Source organism: Bison bison, unplaced genomic scaffold (genome assembly GCF_000754665.1).
Source record: "Bison bison bison isolate TAMUID 2011002044 unplaced genomic scaffold, Bison_UMD1.0 scf7180017864289, whole genome shotgun sequence".
Lineage (NCBI taxonomy): Eukaryota > Metazoa > Chordata > Mammalia > Artiodactyla > Bovidae > Bison > Bison bison.
Window position 1 is genome coordinate 12,351,387 of NW_011494861.1, and position 17,024 is coordinate 12,368,410.

At 46.6% G+C, this 17,024-nt stretch overlaps 1 protein-coding gene across 1 annotated transcript in view; it reads right to left on the reverse strand.

Moving 5' to 3' along the window:
- FHAD1 (forkhead-associated (FHA) phosphopeptide binding domain 1) overlaps positions 1–17,024 on the reverse strand; it is a 165,177-nt gene that overhangs the window by 92,500 nt on the left and 55,653 nt on the right. The window contains exons 5-6 of the mRNA XM_010850050.1: positions 7,634–7,743; positions 4,018–4,254 (exon numbers count right to left, since the gene is read on the reverse strand). Of these exons, the coding sequence (XP_010848352.1) occupies positions 4,018–4,254; positions 7,634–7,743 (347 nt within the window). The remainder of the gene's footprint in view (positions 1–4,017; positions 4,255–7,633; positions 7,744–17,024) is intronic.

The window sequence follows — 17,024 nt, forward strand, 5'->3', positions numbered from 1 at the left end:
GGGGGGAGGGGACACAGGCCACTCTGGCCCCCAACCTCTCCCAGGCTGTTGTTCAGTTGTGTCCGACTCTTTGGAATCCCATGGACTGTAGCATGCCAGACTCTTCTGTCCTCCACTATCTCCCAGAGTTTCCTCAAATTAATGTCCATTGAGTCAGTGATGCTATCTAACCATTTCATCCTCTGTTGCCCCTTTCTCCTTTGGCCTTCAATCTTTCCTAGCATCAGGGTCTTTTATAGTGAGTTGGCTCTTTGCATCAGGTGGCCAGAGTACTAGAGCTTCAGCTTCAGCATCAGTCCTTCCAATGAATATTCAGAGTTGATTTCCTTTAGGATTGGATCTGGATCTCCTTGCTGTCCAAGGGACTCTTAAGAGTCTTCTCCAAACCACATTTCTAAAGCATCAATTCTTCAGTGCTCGCTTTCTTTACGGTCCAAATCTCACATTTGTACATGACCACCTTCTATGAGTGGTGGTGGTGGGCGACACAGGCCACTCTGCCCACCAGCCTCCCCAAGGCTATACTTTTGCATGTTTGTGCTTTGGACTTTGAGTGAAAAAAATTCTTTCATCTCTTACTGAGGAGATGAAAGAGGGTGGGTGGTGGCGGTGGTGGAATGCAGCTTTCCCATAAAAGGTACTTGGAACACTTAAGCAAACTGTTTCTAGCTCTTCTCAGCTTAATGGGTTTATTTGCATAAGGAAGAACACACAGAGACAAACTTCCAGAAGGGAAAACATACGTTCCCCTCTAAAGACTCCAGTGCTTTTGACAGATTTAAAATATTTCATTTTAAGTGTCAGAGTTTTAGGATTTTGGATTGCTGACAAACTCAAGAGTCTTCAAGGGACTTCCCTGGTGGTCCAGTGGTTGACAGTTCACCTTCCCATGCAGGGGACGTGGGTTTGATCCCGGGTCAAGGAACTGCGAGCCTGTGCTCCGCAGTTAGAGAAAGCCTACACACACAACGAAGGCCCAGCTTAGCCAAAAAAAAAAAAGAGTGTTTCAAACCTCTTTGTTACTTTTACTACCAAAACAAATATCCATGTTGTCTGTAATTGGCATAAATTCCAAGATGTTTAATGTCTGTTACACTATGTAATAAAATGGGCCCAGAATCGTAAGAAAATTAATAGTGCCAGGAGGAGTGACTGTTTCAAGATACTAATTTGGTTTCTAATTAGCACAGGCGTATAAGAACACATGCAGGTAAGAATTTTCTAGCGATATTTCTAGGGGATCGAAGATCTTTGAGAGCAAGTCATTATGTACACGCTTTCAGGGACTAAGGAGAATGCATACGGTAATCAGAACGATAAATCAACCAGCCATGCGGCTTCTGCTTCTGGCTGAATGTTCTGCAGGCAGTAGAATATTGAAGAAGCTGAAACGTGAGTGGATGCAACTCGATTTGAGTTCAAACCAGGGCAGCCTCCGGTTCATAGATGTCTTGTTACAAAATATTCTCCTTCAGTTATAAGTAAAACTCCAGAGGTGGAGGAGGTAACAGGATGATGAATCAGTGTAATTATTTCTAGATAATATCTTTGTAAAAAAAATTTTTTCCCTCTAGATATCATCAGCCACTTAAAATAATACTCAAATTGTGACTGGCTGATATTCAAAGATATGTGGAAATTCTATAATATTATATGTCAAATATGTTTCAACTGAAAAAAAAAAAAGATACATGAGAATAATTCAGTCTTGTCCATGTGCCTGTGACATTAAGTCAGGAAAGCTCTGAAATGGGAGGATAACTGAAAAGGATATTTCAGCAAAATTGGGTTCAGCTAGAGAGAAGGTACTCCTCAGTGCATCAGTTACACGTCACGGTAGCTGTTTGCAGCAGGGGTTCCTGAAGGACTTGCTGCTTTCAGTGTTTTCTTCAAAAATAGGTTCAAAAGAGAGTCACTGCTTCGTTGAAATACTAGAACATCTATCCTGTTTTCTGGTTTATTCTGTCCCCCTCACTAGAACAAAACAGGGGGAAGGATCATGTCTTCCTTGTTTCTGCGGAATTCACAGAACCTGGAAGACAGCATGACACAGGGGTGGCCCCCGCAAATACTGATTTGAATGAATGAATGGCTGGATGAAGAACAGACACGGACCTATCAGAGTTTTGGAAGGTTACTAGGACCAACCTTTGCCTTCATGGAGCTGACAGTCTCCTGATAGAATCTCCTAGGTTCCCCATACTCCTTTCTAGGGCACCATTTCTAGGACTGAAACTGCGCACCTAGAATCGGTTACAGAAGGGGAAGCAGTAAACAGAGAATCAGGGAACCGAGGCCCCAAACGTGGCTATGGCTTTAAGCAGAATTACGCACTGAGGCCAAAATTCATCAGGGGCCCATTTCTTTTTCTTATCAACGATGCTGAGATATGGGCTTCCCTGGTGGCTCAGTTGGTAAAGAATCCACCTGCAATGCAGGAGACCCCGGTTTCATTCCTGGGTTGGGAAGATCCCCCGGAGAAGAGAAGGGCTACTCACTCCAGTATTCTGGCCTGGAGAGTTCCACGGACTGTATGGTCCGTGGGGAGAGTCAGAACTGAGCTACTTTCACATATGTTGAGATATAATTTGTGTACAAGATCAATGGCCTAAAGTCATTCCTTAAAAAAAAATTTTTTTTTTTTGGATCTAGTTTCAAGAGAAAGGAACTTGACTATAAATCCAGGCATCCTGGGTGGAGAATTTTGGGTGAAATTCTCCATAAATGAAGCAGCAGCTGCTTTCAGGGTGCTCTCAGGGTGCTCCCTGAGGCTCCACCTGAGAGCCATCACCCTGAGTCACCACCCTAAGGCTCTGACCCCTTGTCTTCAACCCCTACCTGGTTTTTCTTTTTTTTTTAATAAAGGCCTTGGTGATTGGAACACTTGGAGGTTCCTTCTCCCCATCTCCAGTCCTCTCTGGCTGGGGCCAGGTGAGCATGAGAGGTGGTCACTAAAGCCACAGAGCTGGGTGGAAGGGGCAGAGGGGAGCTCAAGTCACACAGCCCCCTCTCATTAACTGCGCAAGCTGTAACAAGTTTCTGGGTATCTCCGAGCCTACCTGGGTCTCCTCATCTGTAGAATCATATGTGTGGTCAGGGGCTTCCCAGATGGTGCTAGTGGTGAAGAACCTGCCTGCCAAGGCAGGAGACGTAAGAGACCAGGGTTCGATCCCTGGGTCAGGAAGATTCCCTAGAGTAGGGTATGGCAATCCACTCCAGTCTCCTTGCCTGAGGAATCCCATGGACAGAGGAGCCTGGCAGGCCTCAGTCCATAGAGTTGCAGAGTCGGACATGACTGAAGAAGGCACTTAATCAAAGGTATTAATAGTATTGTTCTTAGCAGGCTAGGAACGTACAAAGTCTCTCCTCCCTGGATCTGTGCTCTTCTCCACCATCTGCGCTGACCACCCGTTTCCAACTATCCGGGTGGATACCCTTGGTGCTCCCTGAGGCTCCACCTGAGAGCCATCACCCTGAGTCACCACCCTAAGGCTCTGACCCCTTGTCTTCAACCCCTACCTAGTTTTTCTTTTTTTTTTAATTAATTGTCATTAAAGTATAGTTGCTTTAGAATGTTGTGTTAGTTTCTGCTGCACAGCAAAGTGAATCGGTTATACATACACATATATCCCTTCTTTTTTCGACTTCCTTCCCATTTATTTCACCACAGAGCATTGAGTAGGGTTCCCTGTGCAATACAGTAGGTTCTCATGAGTCATCTATTTTATACATGGTATTAAGAGTGTGGGGCTTCCCTGGTGACTCAGTGGTAAAGAATCCTGCCAAGGCAGGAGCTGCAGTTTCCATCCCTGGGTTGGGGACATGCCCCTGGAGAAGGAAATGGCAACCCACTCCAGTGTTCTTGCCTGGAAAATCTCATGGACAGAGGAGCCTGGTGGGCTATTGTTCATGGGGTCGCATAAGAGTCGGACATGACTTAGCAACCAAACAACAATTAAGAGTGTGTGTATGCCAATCCCAACCTCCCAATCTGTCCCACACCCCTCCTCCCCCTACCTGGCTTTTCAAGTTCTCGATTTCTCTCTGTTGGGCATCATCGTCTTCCTCCAGAACCTGGAGCCTGGGTGGGACCACCCTCTCATTCTGTCTGGAGGTGGCTGTTTCTGACAGCTTCTGGCTCAGGTGGGCCACTTCGTTCTGAAGGTTCGCGATCACGGCATCTTTGTATTTGGATTCGAGTTCGAAATCCGATAGACGGCTGACTTCTTTTCCCAGCAGCAGAATTATTTCATCCTGGGTGGAGGCCAGATGGGAAGTTTAGTGGGTGTGGGTCTGGGTGTAAGGCTGAGCCCACTGAAAAAAATATAGGAAAAATATGGTATCATTCTCTGGGAAGGTGAGGGCAGGCAGGGAAGGACAAGGCAGATTCTCAAGGCTATCTCTGTCATTTGAGAAAACCTCAAAGAGTCAAGAATTTGGTTGAAATGATGTCCTTGTATATCGATATCTGTAATGGATGTCTGGGCTTCTCAGCTGGTGCTAGTGGTAAAGTACTCGCCTGCCAATGCAGGAGACAGAAGAGATGTGGGTTTGACCCCTAGGTTGGGGAGATCCCCTGGAGGAGGGCATGGCAACCCACTCCAGTATTCTTGCCTGGAGAATGCCATGGACAGAGAAGCCTGGTGAGCTACAGTCCATGGGGTTGCAAAGGGTCAGACACGACTGAAGCGACTTAGCCTGCACACACGAGTGGATGTCTATAGCTCACAGGTACTGAAACTACTGAGAATTATCCTTTCACATTAAGAATAACCATCCCACTTGGGAACTTTTGTTGCTGGAAAGTTTATAATTTTTTATTTATAATATTCAGCCTAGCACACTGGGGACCTAGGAAAGGTAACTAGGAAATCAAGATTCTGTTCAATCACATTCTACTTATAACGAGGGCTATTTTTTTTTTTTAAAACTTAAAACATTTAATACATTCTGAAATATTTATTTTCCCTTTCCTCTCTTCTAGTACTTCCTGCCTCTCTGGCAATTCATTTAAGAATTTTTTTTCCAGGTCACTGGATCTGGGAAGTAAATGAGACGGGAATGGTGATTATTTGTGCGGGCTGGTGTAAACTTTGGGCTGGAAAAGCAACATCGCCGGCAGACTTCACCCACAGGTGTAATTAACTGTGTCTTCCATCTCTCCAAAGAAAAAGTTCTAACAAAAGAATTTGTTAGGTTTTCCAAAAGTGGAAGGAAAAAAAAAATCCCCCAAGCTTCTCACCAGCAGTTATCAACAAAATGTCAAGAAAACTGGGAAAAAAAGAATTCACCAGATGCCTTTTCAAAGGCAGACACAAAAAGAGGTAAAGAGGCAATTTCCAGGCTGGCTCATTCCCGGGGGAGCTTGTCCAGTTGGCCTCAAGACCTTCCAGCTCTATGACCTGGGGAAGGACAGGATCTTAGTCAGGAGGAAGCTTGTCTGACATTGCCAGCTGCTGCCAAGGGTCTTCCTCTGCTGCTGCTGCTGCTAAGTCGCTTCAGTCGTGTCTGACTCTGCGTGACCCCATGGACTGCAGCTTACCAGGCTTCTCTGTCCATGGGATTCTCCAGGCAAGAACACTGGAGTGGGTTGCCATTTCCTTCTCCAGGTCTTCCTCTGGGTCCCTGTAAATGCTGGTGGCAAAATTTCAAGAGAGAGTACCAAACAGATTACCTGCTCCTGGGAAATCTGCCCCCCTCTTTCATCCTATTATGATCAGCCAGGTGCTTATTTATTTTTCATGCAACAAACACTCTCTGGGCAGCCACTATATACCAGGCCCTGTGTTGGTGCTGAAATATAAGTTTGCAGAGGGCGGCGGACTGGTGTGGGTTCTGTCTTCCTGGTGAGCGCCAGCCCCCCAGCCCCCCGTGCCGTTCCTGGAGGGAGCCCGGTGCATGTGACCCAAGCTGGTCAATCAAAGTTTAATATTTCACATGTCGGTTACAGAGGGCGAGGATCTCGTGCCTCCTTTTGGACCACAGACCTTACATTTAGAGGCTTGTTTGCCTGAGTTTGCCTTTTTCAACACACAAAACTGGCCTTATGCAGAAAGCCAGACTCTGAAGGAAACAGAGAGGAGAGATTGGTGGTAGGAAGTGTTCTGACGACAAGATTCAAGCTCCTGGATCTAGCCATACCTGAAGCTAGAAGCCCTTTAAATATTCCAATAAGAGGAGCCAATAAATGCTTCCCCCTCCACCAAGCTAATTTCTTTACTGTCACCTGAAGGAGTCCTGGCAAGTCAGGGCATAAATGGCTTATAAATAGAAAAAAATTATAACCGTGGTTGCACTATATTTCCAATTTAAAAATGGAGGCAGTTTGAAAAATGGCTACAAACACTTTGCAGCTTTGCCATCTAGCCTATTTTCCTGCCCTCTAAGTGTAGGCTGGCCCTGGGACTTCTTTAACCAACAGAAGGTAATGGAGGTGTGGCTGCACAATCCCCAGGCAAGTTCTTACAGGCTGTGAGCTTGTGTTCCAGCCCCTGGGAACCCTGAGAGCACTGTGCTATGATGAAAAACCACAAACAGAAAGGGGGCACCAGTCCAGGCATCCTGGCTGAGGCTCCAGTCCTGGGAAGGAGGCCATCAGGGAGACCACCGGCTGGGCCAGGTCGTGGCCTGACTGCAATCTAGTGAGTGAGGTCAGGGGACAGGAGCAAAGGAAACTTCCAGGTCAATCTGGAGATTCTGGGGAATAATGAGTTGCTGTTTTAAGCCCCTAAGCTTTAGGGGTGGCTTGTTACATAGTAAGAAATACAGAATCCAAGCCTGGCTTCTCACCTCCCTGCAACAATTCTTACAGTCTTGTCTCAGGACACCTTTGTCGGAATCCCCTACCTCCTGAAGTTTGGATTCCATGTCTGACAAAGACCCCAGGTAGTTCTGTTCCTCACAGACTCCGAGAATTGCTGCAGGCCCAGGCCCTGGCCTTTGATGAAAGCGAGATATTGCAGACTGCTTCTTTTAGAATAATTTTCAGGTCATGTGTAAGAGGGGAGAAATCAACCCGGGTCCTTCCCAGGATGGTTTGAATTCACCTCTTCTCCTTCTTTGAACCTCCCTAATTCTTTAATGAGTCTCTTTCTTTGCTCGGGCCTCCCTGACTTCAGTGTTCACTTCTTCCTGCCAGAAATGTATTTATCCATGATCACTGTTCCATCACTCGAAGCTGACCAAGTGATTACTATGTGTGTGTTAGAAGTACCCGCTGGGAAGTTAACCAGACCTAGGTTTGAGTCTTAACACTGCTCCTTACCCTGGGCAACCTTAAACAAGTTACTTAACCTCTCTGAGCCTCGGTTTCCTCATCTGCAAAGTGAGGGAGATAAAATCTATCCTGAAGATGATAAGGATTAACAAGCCAAGGAAATGTCAAGTGCACAGGACATGGCCCAGCACACAGGAGGGGCTCAGTACCTTGCAGTGGTAGATGCTGTTTGGGACAAAATGAGCAGTAACCAGACTTTTGGCTGAACGTCTTGGGAGCAAGAGGTGATTTCTTGGAAGTAGTCAAAAAAAAAAAAAAAAAAAGGCACTTCTAGGGTCACAAAGAGCAAGAGGCAGTGGCAAGCCCTCCGTGGGTCCCTCCTGCTACTGCAGCTCTGTCCTCCCCAAGATCCCTCACCTTCTCCTGCTGGGCCAAGTCATGATCCACAAACATCTCTCTGGCGGATCCTGCCCCAGGAATTTCCTCAGCCACTGGTTGGTCTGACAGATCCACGGCGTTGGTCCATACTAATACACATGGGCGACAGAGAATGCAGAGGAGATTGTAAGTTTCCCCCAAATCTTAGAGGATATCTTCAGATTAACCTTCACACTCATGAAACTCATGCAATGACATCATCACAGGAACATTGGTAAGGGGAAGAGCCGCCTCTTCCTCTTCCCCTGGGTTAGCTGCGCGGATGCACTTTGATGCAGCCCTTTCCAGACTTATTTCTATGCCGCGTAAGAGCTGAGGACCTGTGCACGTCATTTAATCTCTCTCAGCTGCATATATAATGTAGGGACACTAACAGTCTCTATTATAAAGGGCTCTTTGGAGAGTAAACAGAATGAAGATGTAGAGCAGGGATGGGAAAACTACGGCCCTACGGCCAAATCTGGCCCTCTGGGTATTTTAAAATGTATTTATTGGGCTTCTCTCTACTGCAGTGAGTGGAGCTACCCTCCAGTCGCGGTGCAGGTACTTCTCACCGCAGTGGTTTCTCTTGCTGCAGAGCACGGGCTCTAGGGAGCAGGTTCAGTGGCTGCAGCACGTGGGATCAGTAGTTGCGGCGCACGGGCTTAGTGGCTCCACGGCATGTGGAATCTTCGCAGACAGGGACTGAACCTGTGTCCCCTGCACTGGCAGGCAGATTCTTCTCTATTGCGCCACCAGGGAAGCCCAGCTATTTTTAAACTGCAGTCACATCTTTTATTTACGATTTTTTTTTTTGAGGCTGACCTGTTTTCCTTTCTAAGTCTTTATTGAACTCATTACAATATTGCTTCCGCTCTGTGCTTCAGGTTTTTGGCCATGAGGCATATGGGATCTTAACTCCCCTACCAGGGATCAAACCCGTACCTCCTGCTCTGGAAGGTGAAGTCTTAACACTGGACCACCAGGGAAGCCCTAGTCGTATCTTTAACAAAAAACAAAAATGGGGAAATACCCTGGCTGTCCAGTGGTTAGGACTCTGCTTTCCCTGCCAAGGGCTCGGGTTCAATCCCTGGTTGGGGAACTAAGATCTCACAGCCAACAAACAAAAACAAATATGGATTTACATAACAGAGATTTTCTCCAGCTTACTTTTCACCTAACAATATTAAAAAAGAAAAATCAGCATTTGCAGCTGTACTTGGTTCTTTTTAAAAATATTTATTTATCTTTGGCTGTGTTGGGTCTTACGTGTGGGTGAGCGGGCTTCTCTCCAGTTGTGGCGGGTGGGCTCCAGAGCATGGGGGCTCTCTAGCTGTGGTGTGCAGGCTTAGCTGCCCTTCGCCACGTGGGAGCTTAGTTCCCTGATCAGGGATCAAATCCCCATCCGCTGCACTGGGAGGCAGGTTCCTAACCACTGGACCACCAGGGAAGTCCCTGTACTACATCCTTTTTAATGATAGCATTGTGCTCCACTGTACAACCCTACCTGATGTATTAACTGGGACCCACTTGATAAACATACAAGCTTTCCTGATTGTTTGCTCATTAATCCCATTATTACAAGGGCTGTTTACATGACTTTTGGGGGATGTGGCATTATGTTTGGGGATCTCACTCTGAGTTATATCAGACACAATTCACATCAAGACTGAATAATTTTTTTTTTTTGGTGTAGAAACTTTCGTAAAGATTTCCATAATTCTGCTTGTGAGATCACTGGGCTCCAAGCAGTGTATTTTAAATTTCCAACTGACTCTGGTTTCTGGGCAGTCACTGCACATTCTTATCTTCTTGTGAAGTGAGAAACTGATCCAATTGTTTTCAAAGCCAGTGAAACTTTAATGGGTGTTAACATGAATGATGAATGAAGCATGCACCGACGCGTTTGTGGCCATTTATTCCATCATTTATTCATTTGGCTTCTGCATTTTTTATTTATGCACTTCAGAGTCAATGATTCCCTCCCTACCAAGCTTTTAAACATGTCTGTGGATCCTAGAACCTCCAGTGGACGCAGCCTATTAAAAAAAAAAATCCTCTCCTGGTACAGGTTTGACTATAACGTGCAGCCAAATTCTGGGCCCTGTCATGCATCAAGGATCGTCACAGGCCTGCGCTTTAGTTTCTAAATATTCAGCATCGTGTGCTCGGTGCTATATGCGTGCAGGTCGCTTAACTTGCAGGCTAGAGGCGGTCAGATCCCGAATCTGCAGTCCTCTCCTGGTGCGGCCGGGCAGCACTGCATTAGACAGGCCATAGACCAGAGGCAGTTGTGCCTCCCGAAGGTCAGAAATGGGTTCTTACTGGTAACAGTGTGGCCTGTTACTTGGCATGCTGAACGCTAGAAACCAGCTCCCAGGGGTCCAAGGGAGGAAGGGACTGCCTAGGCTGTGCCCCGGGGCAGGCCCTGGGGTCTGACCCTAACGGGGCGAGTGTCCAGTCTCGGCTTAAAGCTCTGGCGTCTGCTGCTATCTCTAGGGGTAACTCAAGATGCTTAGAGACCCTGCAAGGTGATGGTCAGAGGGGGACATCATCAAACCTATAGAACAGGCTGGACGACGGGATCCCTCTGCTGCAGAAGATGTGTTCACAGAAAGTCTCTGTGGGGGCAGAACGTGCTCTGAGACTCACTTTCCTTACAACCAGGCTGGGAGGTGCTGGGGCAGCTTCCCCTCACCCGCCCCAAATGTCTTTACAGGCTACTATTATTTATCAACACTGGAGCAGGAAATGGCAACCCACTCAGTATTCTTGCCTGGAAAATTCTATGGACAGAGAGGCCTGGCAGGCTACAATCCATGGGGTCACAGAGTCGTATACAACTGTGGGACTGAGCTATCTTCGTAGCTCTTCCTGTTTCCCCCATTCCTATTAATATTATTTATCAAAAAGGACCTAAGGGCCACGTCTGACCAAACCGGTTTAACTAAGTTCAAAACAGACCCTCTTGCCTGCTGGATCCCTTGGAGATCCTAGTGGGGAGAACCCCCAGGGAGGGCCAGGAGGGCTGGGGGATTGGGTGGGAGCAGAGGTAGGGACAGAGGCACTTTAAGAAGTTTCCAGCAGGAGCTATTTGCCAAACAGCAGGGGAGTTACTTCAATATTTTAACAACCCACTGTCCTGGTGTGTGTGTGTGAAAGTCTCTCAGTTGTGTCTGACTCTTTGCTACTCCATGGATTATACATCCATGGAATTCTCCAGGCCAGAATACTGGAGTGGGTAGCCTTTCCCTTCTCCAGGGAATCTTCCCAAGTCAGGGATTGAACCCAGGTGTCCCTCATTGCAGGCAGATTCTTTACCAGCTGAGCCACAGGGAAGCTTGCCTGTCCTGGTGCTTATCCAATAATCATCAGTCTACAAAGGGGCAGCAAGTGTGCACCTTAACTGTGTCTTATTTTTTTTGTCATTTCTTTCTTTAAAAAATTTTTTTTAAATTATGAAAATATGACAACACATCTATAGCAGACATGGAAAATACAGAATAAAGTTACATATATTAACTGTATCTTCAAGACGTTGCTACATATGGTAAGTTGTAAATAAAAGTTAAATGACAATCATGGGTAGATAATCATTTAATTTTTAAAAATTTTAACATTTACTGAGTGTTCAGTATGCATCAGGGACTGTGCTTGGCACTTACAGGCAGGATCTGATTTTGTCTTCATGACAACCTGGTGAGATAGGCTTTACTATTTCCACCTCTAGTGAAGGACACGGAAGCCTGGCGTGATACGGTCCGTGGGGTCGCAAAGAGTCAGACACGACTTCGTGACTGAACAAGCACATTCCTGTTTCCATTTTATAAGTGAGTGGTATGACGTACAGAGACGGCAAGCCACCTACTCAAGGACACACAGCTGGAATGTAGGTACGAGCCCAGGTCTGTTGGATTCTGAGCCCAACCGCTCCTAACCTCTACGCAGTAAATTTACTGAAGTGGGAAGACATTTATGATATATTATTGAATTTCAAAAAGCAGGTTACCAATGTTAGGTTCACAAGATCCCATTATTGGGAGAAAAATTATATATAAATTGGATGGTATTTCAAAAAATTCACCCAATGTATTTTCTGTTCTCAGTAATTCTTCTCCACTTCCCATGAGCTCTTGCCATTAAGATTTGGTGGTTTTGGAGCTGAGGTTTTATTGCCTTGTGGGAAAGGAAGGATGACTATTAACTTAGAATGGGGTGATTCAGCCTCCAGGCACAATGATGTTTTGACTTCTGGCAAAGACTGGAGACATTTCTGAGTATCACAGTCGGAGGGTCGGGGGGTGGGGTTGCTGCTGGCATCAGTGGGAAGGAGCCAGGGATGCTGCTAAATGTTCTAAAATGAACAGGACAGATCCCACAGCAAGGAGTTATCCAGTCCCAAATGTCACCGTGCTGAGACGGAGAAACTCTGACCTGGCCTACGATAAATAAGGCCTTGGCCTTGGGTTTTCAAATAGGATTTTTCAGATCTATAGCAAGGCAACAGTCTAACAGTAAACCAACTTTAGTTGAAAACCCCAGCTTCATTAAGAGGGGATGGGTTTTTTTCAGAACCCTCAAAAATAGATGTTTTCTATCAAGAGCCAGCCTGGAGGACTGGAACATAGAGTGCTCTGAAGAGTGGAGCAGAGAGGCCCAGACAGGAAGGAGCTCTCCATCACATGGGAAGTTGAAAGCCCTTCTCAGAGGATGGAGTGTCAGGGAAGTCAGGGTGAATGTATGGAAACAGATGAGATATGGCTGGGGGGCTGAGGGAATAGAGCCCCAGGTAGATGTGAAGGCCTCTAAGCCATAGGATTCATCCGTCACTTCTCCAGGGGACTGTACATCCCTCAGAGAAGCCCCAGTTGCAACATGGCATTGGAAAAACTGATGGCAAAACCCACTGATTACAGTTGTTGTTTTGTTGATCAGTTGTGTCTGACTCTTTGCGACTCCATGGACTGCAGCATGCCAGGCTTCCCTGTCCATCACTATCTCCCAGAGTTTGTTCAAACTCATGTTCATTGAATCAATGATGCCATCCAACCATCTCATCCTCTGTCGCCCCCTTCTCCTCTTGTTCTCAGTCCTTTCCAACATCAGTCCTTCCAATGAATATTCAGGGTTGATTTCCTTTAGGATTGACTGGTATGATCTCCTTGCTGTCCAAGGGACTCTCAAGAGTCTTCTCCAGCATCACAGTTCAAAAGCATCAATTCTTTGGCACTCAGCCTTCTTTATGGTCCAACTCTCACATCTGTACATAGTCAAGCTGTACAAACCATAACTTTGACTATACAGACCTATGTTGGCCTGAGACTAGGTCATAAAAGACATTGTGGTTTCTGCCTTAGTGTCCAAGACCACTTGTCTGGAGCAGCTGTGTCACAAGGACACTCAGCAGCCTATGGACACGCCCACCTGGTGAAGAACTGAGGCCTCTTACTAAAAGCCGTGGAGGGAACCATCACAGAGATGGGCCCTTCAGCCCCAGGAGGGCCTCCTGATGACCACAGCCCTAGCTGAGACCATGATAGCAACCTCATGAGAAACCCCAAGCCCAAATCACCCAGCTCAGCCAGTCCCAAATTCCTGACTCAGAGAAACTGTGAGATAATAAACGCTTCAGTTCAGTTCAGTCGCTCAGTTGTGTCCGACTCTTTGCGACCCCATGAATCGCAGCACGCCAGGCCTCCCTGTCCATCACCAACTCCCGGAGTTCACTCAGACTCACGTCCATCGAGTCGGTGATGCCATCCAGCCATCTCATCCTCTGTCGTCCCCTTCTCCTCCTGCCCCCAATCCCTCCCAGCATCAGGGTCTTTTCCAATGAGTCAACTCTTCGCAGGAGGTGGCCAAAGTATTGGAGTTTCATGCTTACTGTTGTTTTATTTTAAATGTATTTATTTGGCTGTGCTGGGTCTTGATTGCTGTGCTCGGGCTTTCTCTAGTTGCAGGGAGTGGGGTTACTCTTTAGTGTGGGCTTCTCGCTGCAGGGGCTTCTCTTGTCGCAGAGCACAGGCTCTTGGGCTTCCAGGCTTCAGCAGTTTCGGCTTGTGGGCTCTAGAGCACAGGCTCAATAGTTGTGATGCACGAGCTTAGTTGTTCTGTGGCATGAGGGATCTTTCCAGATCATGGATAGAACTGTGTCTCCTCCTTTAGCAGGAGGATTCTTCACCACTGAGCCATCAGGGACACCCCTTACTTTTGTTTTAGACCTTCACATCCTGGAGTAACTTATCATGCAGCAATGAGGAGTGAATATTGATTTTTGGCAGCAGGATCGTTGTGAAATTTAACAAAACCCCTGAATGGTGGAATGGTTTGGGGCGGAACAGTGGCCAGAAGCTGGAGGACGTTTGCCGAGAGCCTTAGAGAAGGCCTGTGTTTGTTAGTAGGAGCTCAAAGGCCTTTGAGGAGGCAGTGAGGGGAGGTTTCCAGGAGAGTTAGGAAAATGTTACTGGGGTCCAGGGATCCTTGTTAGGTGGTGGCAGAAGTTTTAATAGCACACTGCCTGTCATCATGTGGGAAGAGAAAATGTTCCTGACGATCAAGCGCTCCAGGCAAGAGTTGTGGAAGGAGCACCTGGTTACTTCTTACTGCTTATTTACAGTGAAATGTGAAGGGGTGCTCAGTCACTCAGTCAGGTTTCTTTGCAGCCCCGTGGAGTGTAGCTCTCCAGGCTCCTCTGTCCATGGAATTTTCCAGGCAAGAAATACTGGAGGGGGTTGCATTCCTACTCCAGGGGATCTTCCTGACCCGGGGGTTGAACCCGTGTCTCTTGCACTACCTGCATTGGCAGGCGGTTTCTTTAACACTAGTGCCACCTGGGAAGCCCATGTGAGGGGTAGAGACAGTTAAAGAAAGGGATGTTCAATCAGGACTCAGTGCTCTGGGCTTGAAAATTCCCTGCCCGTGCAGGTGGCAAATGACATGTAAGAAACAGACTCTGGGCAAAGATCAAATCAAGGGCGCTCTCAAGAAAACACCATCCAAAGAAGAAACTGAAGTGACTGTAAAAATCCTGTGTTAAGAACACAGACTCAGGGCAGTGTCCCAGAGATGCTTGGTCTAGGCACTGGGCTTCTAAGAAGCTTGGGCAGTGTTGGCAGAAGCCCAAGGTGGAAGGGCTTGTGTCAAAAAAAACCTGTGAGCATGGGTTTTGCCCACTGTCAACCTACTTTTTTAACTTATATGCAGAGTACATCATGCGAAATGCAGGGCTGGATGAAGCACAAGCTGGAATCAAGATTGCCGAGAGAAATATCAATAACATCAGATATGCAGATGACACCACCCTAACAGCAGAAAGCAAAGAGGAACTAAAGAGACACTTGATGAAGGTGAAAGAGCAGAGTGAAAAAGCTGGCTTAAAACTCAACATTCAAAAAACGAAGATTGTGGCATCCGGTTCCATCACTTCACGGCAAATAGATGGGGAAACAATGGAAACAGTGAGAGACTTTATTTTCTTGGTCTCCAAAATCACTGCAGATGGTGACTGCAGACATGAAATTAAAAGACACTTGCTCCTTGGAAGAAAAGCCATGACAAACCTAGATAATGTATAAAAAAGCAGAGACATTACTTCACTGACAAAGGTCCGTGTAGTCAAAGCTATGGTTTTTCCAGTAGTCATGTATGGATGTGAGAGTTGGACCATAAAGAAGGCTGACCACTGAAGAACTGACGCTTTTGATCTATGGTGTTGGAGAAGACTCTTGAGAGTCCCCTGGACTGCAAAGAGATTAAGCCAGTAAGTGCTAGAGGAAATCAACCCTGAATTTCCATTCGAAGAACTGATGCTGAAGCTCCAATACTTTGGCCACCTGATGGGAAGAGCCAACTCATTGGAAAAGACCCTGATGCTGGAAAAGATAGAAGGCAGGAGGAGAAGGGGACTACAAAGTATGAGATGATTGGATGTCATCACCAGCTCAATGGACATGAGTTGAGCAAGCTCCAGGAGATGGTGAAGAGCAGGGAAGCCTGGCATGCTGCAGTCCATGGGGTTGCAGAGTTGAACACAACTGAGTGATTGAACAACAACATGGGTTTCACCTAATAGGATGAACCCAAATAAGAAGAACTGGCAACGCAGACCGACAGAGACTCACAAAACTAAGAGAAGCTTCTGGACCCACAAGCTTCTACACGCAGGAAGCAGACTCTAAAACTATGCAGCTGCAACTATGTGATACCTTCCATGGGAAAGGTAGGACAATTCATAAGGCAGAACTTAGAGACCGGAGGGCAGAACCAAGAGCCCTGGAATGTCATTTCTGGGCAAGAGCTGGACTGAGGCCCCATGAAGGAACTGCTAAGATTTTCCCAGCTGGATTTCAGAATTGCTTTGGGCCAATGACGCCTGTGTGTTTCCTATCTTTCTCCCTTTTTAACTAGAGGAGGGTATGTAGCAGTTATGCTGTGTCTGTCCCACCATCGTATTTTGGGTATGTGAGGGACAGACACCTTGTCCGTCAGTCTTCACTTTTCTGAAATAGTACTTGATGAACTGAACTTAAGGAACTACACCCATGAGCCTCATCTGTGCCTGGACTTGATTTAGATGAGATTCTGGAATTTGAGCTGATGCTGTAATGAGGTGAGATTTGGGGTAGGGGCGCAGGAGAGGGTTGGAGGAGGGTGAATCACTGAGGACCAGAGGGCAGACTGCGGTAGCCAGCCTTCAAGATGAGTGCCAATAATTCTTGCCTCCTGGTCTTCAGCCGTGTGCAGTCTTCTCCCATCCTGGAGAGGGACACCCTGTGTAATCAACAGGACACTGCAGCAATGACAGAGAGTGACTACTGAGGCTTAGTCACAAGAGATGCTGCAATTTCCACCTTGCTCTCCTGGATCACTTGCTCAGGAGGAGCCAGTTGCAGATTGATGCTCATGAGAACACTGGAGCCGCTCTCTGGGGAGATCCCCATGGTGATGAAGTGAGGCCTCCTGCTCACAGCTATGTGAGCATGCTATCTTAGAAGTGGATCCTCCAGCCCTAGTCAAGCCTTCAGATGATGTAGCCTTACAAGGGACCTGAGCCACGGCCGACCTGCTAAGCTGCTTCCAGATTCCTGACCCACAGAAACCGTATATGATAACATGCTTGTTTCTTGCTTTAGGCTGCAAATTCTGGGGAGAATTTCTTATGCAGCCAAGATAACAAATACACATTGCATGTTAATTTCACATGAAAGAGACAAAAAACACTGAATTCTAGTTAATGGTATCTATGCTAAAATATTTAGGAGGAAGACTACAGATGTGTGCAATTTATTTTGAAATGCATCAGACAATAAGATGGATTAAGGAATGAATAAGGCTTCCCTGGTGGTTCAGTGGTAAAGAATCTGCTGGCAATGTAGAAGACCCAGGTTCAAAC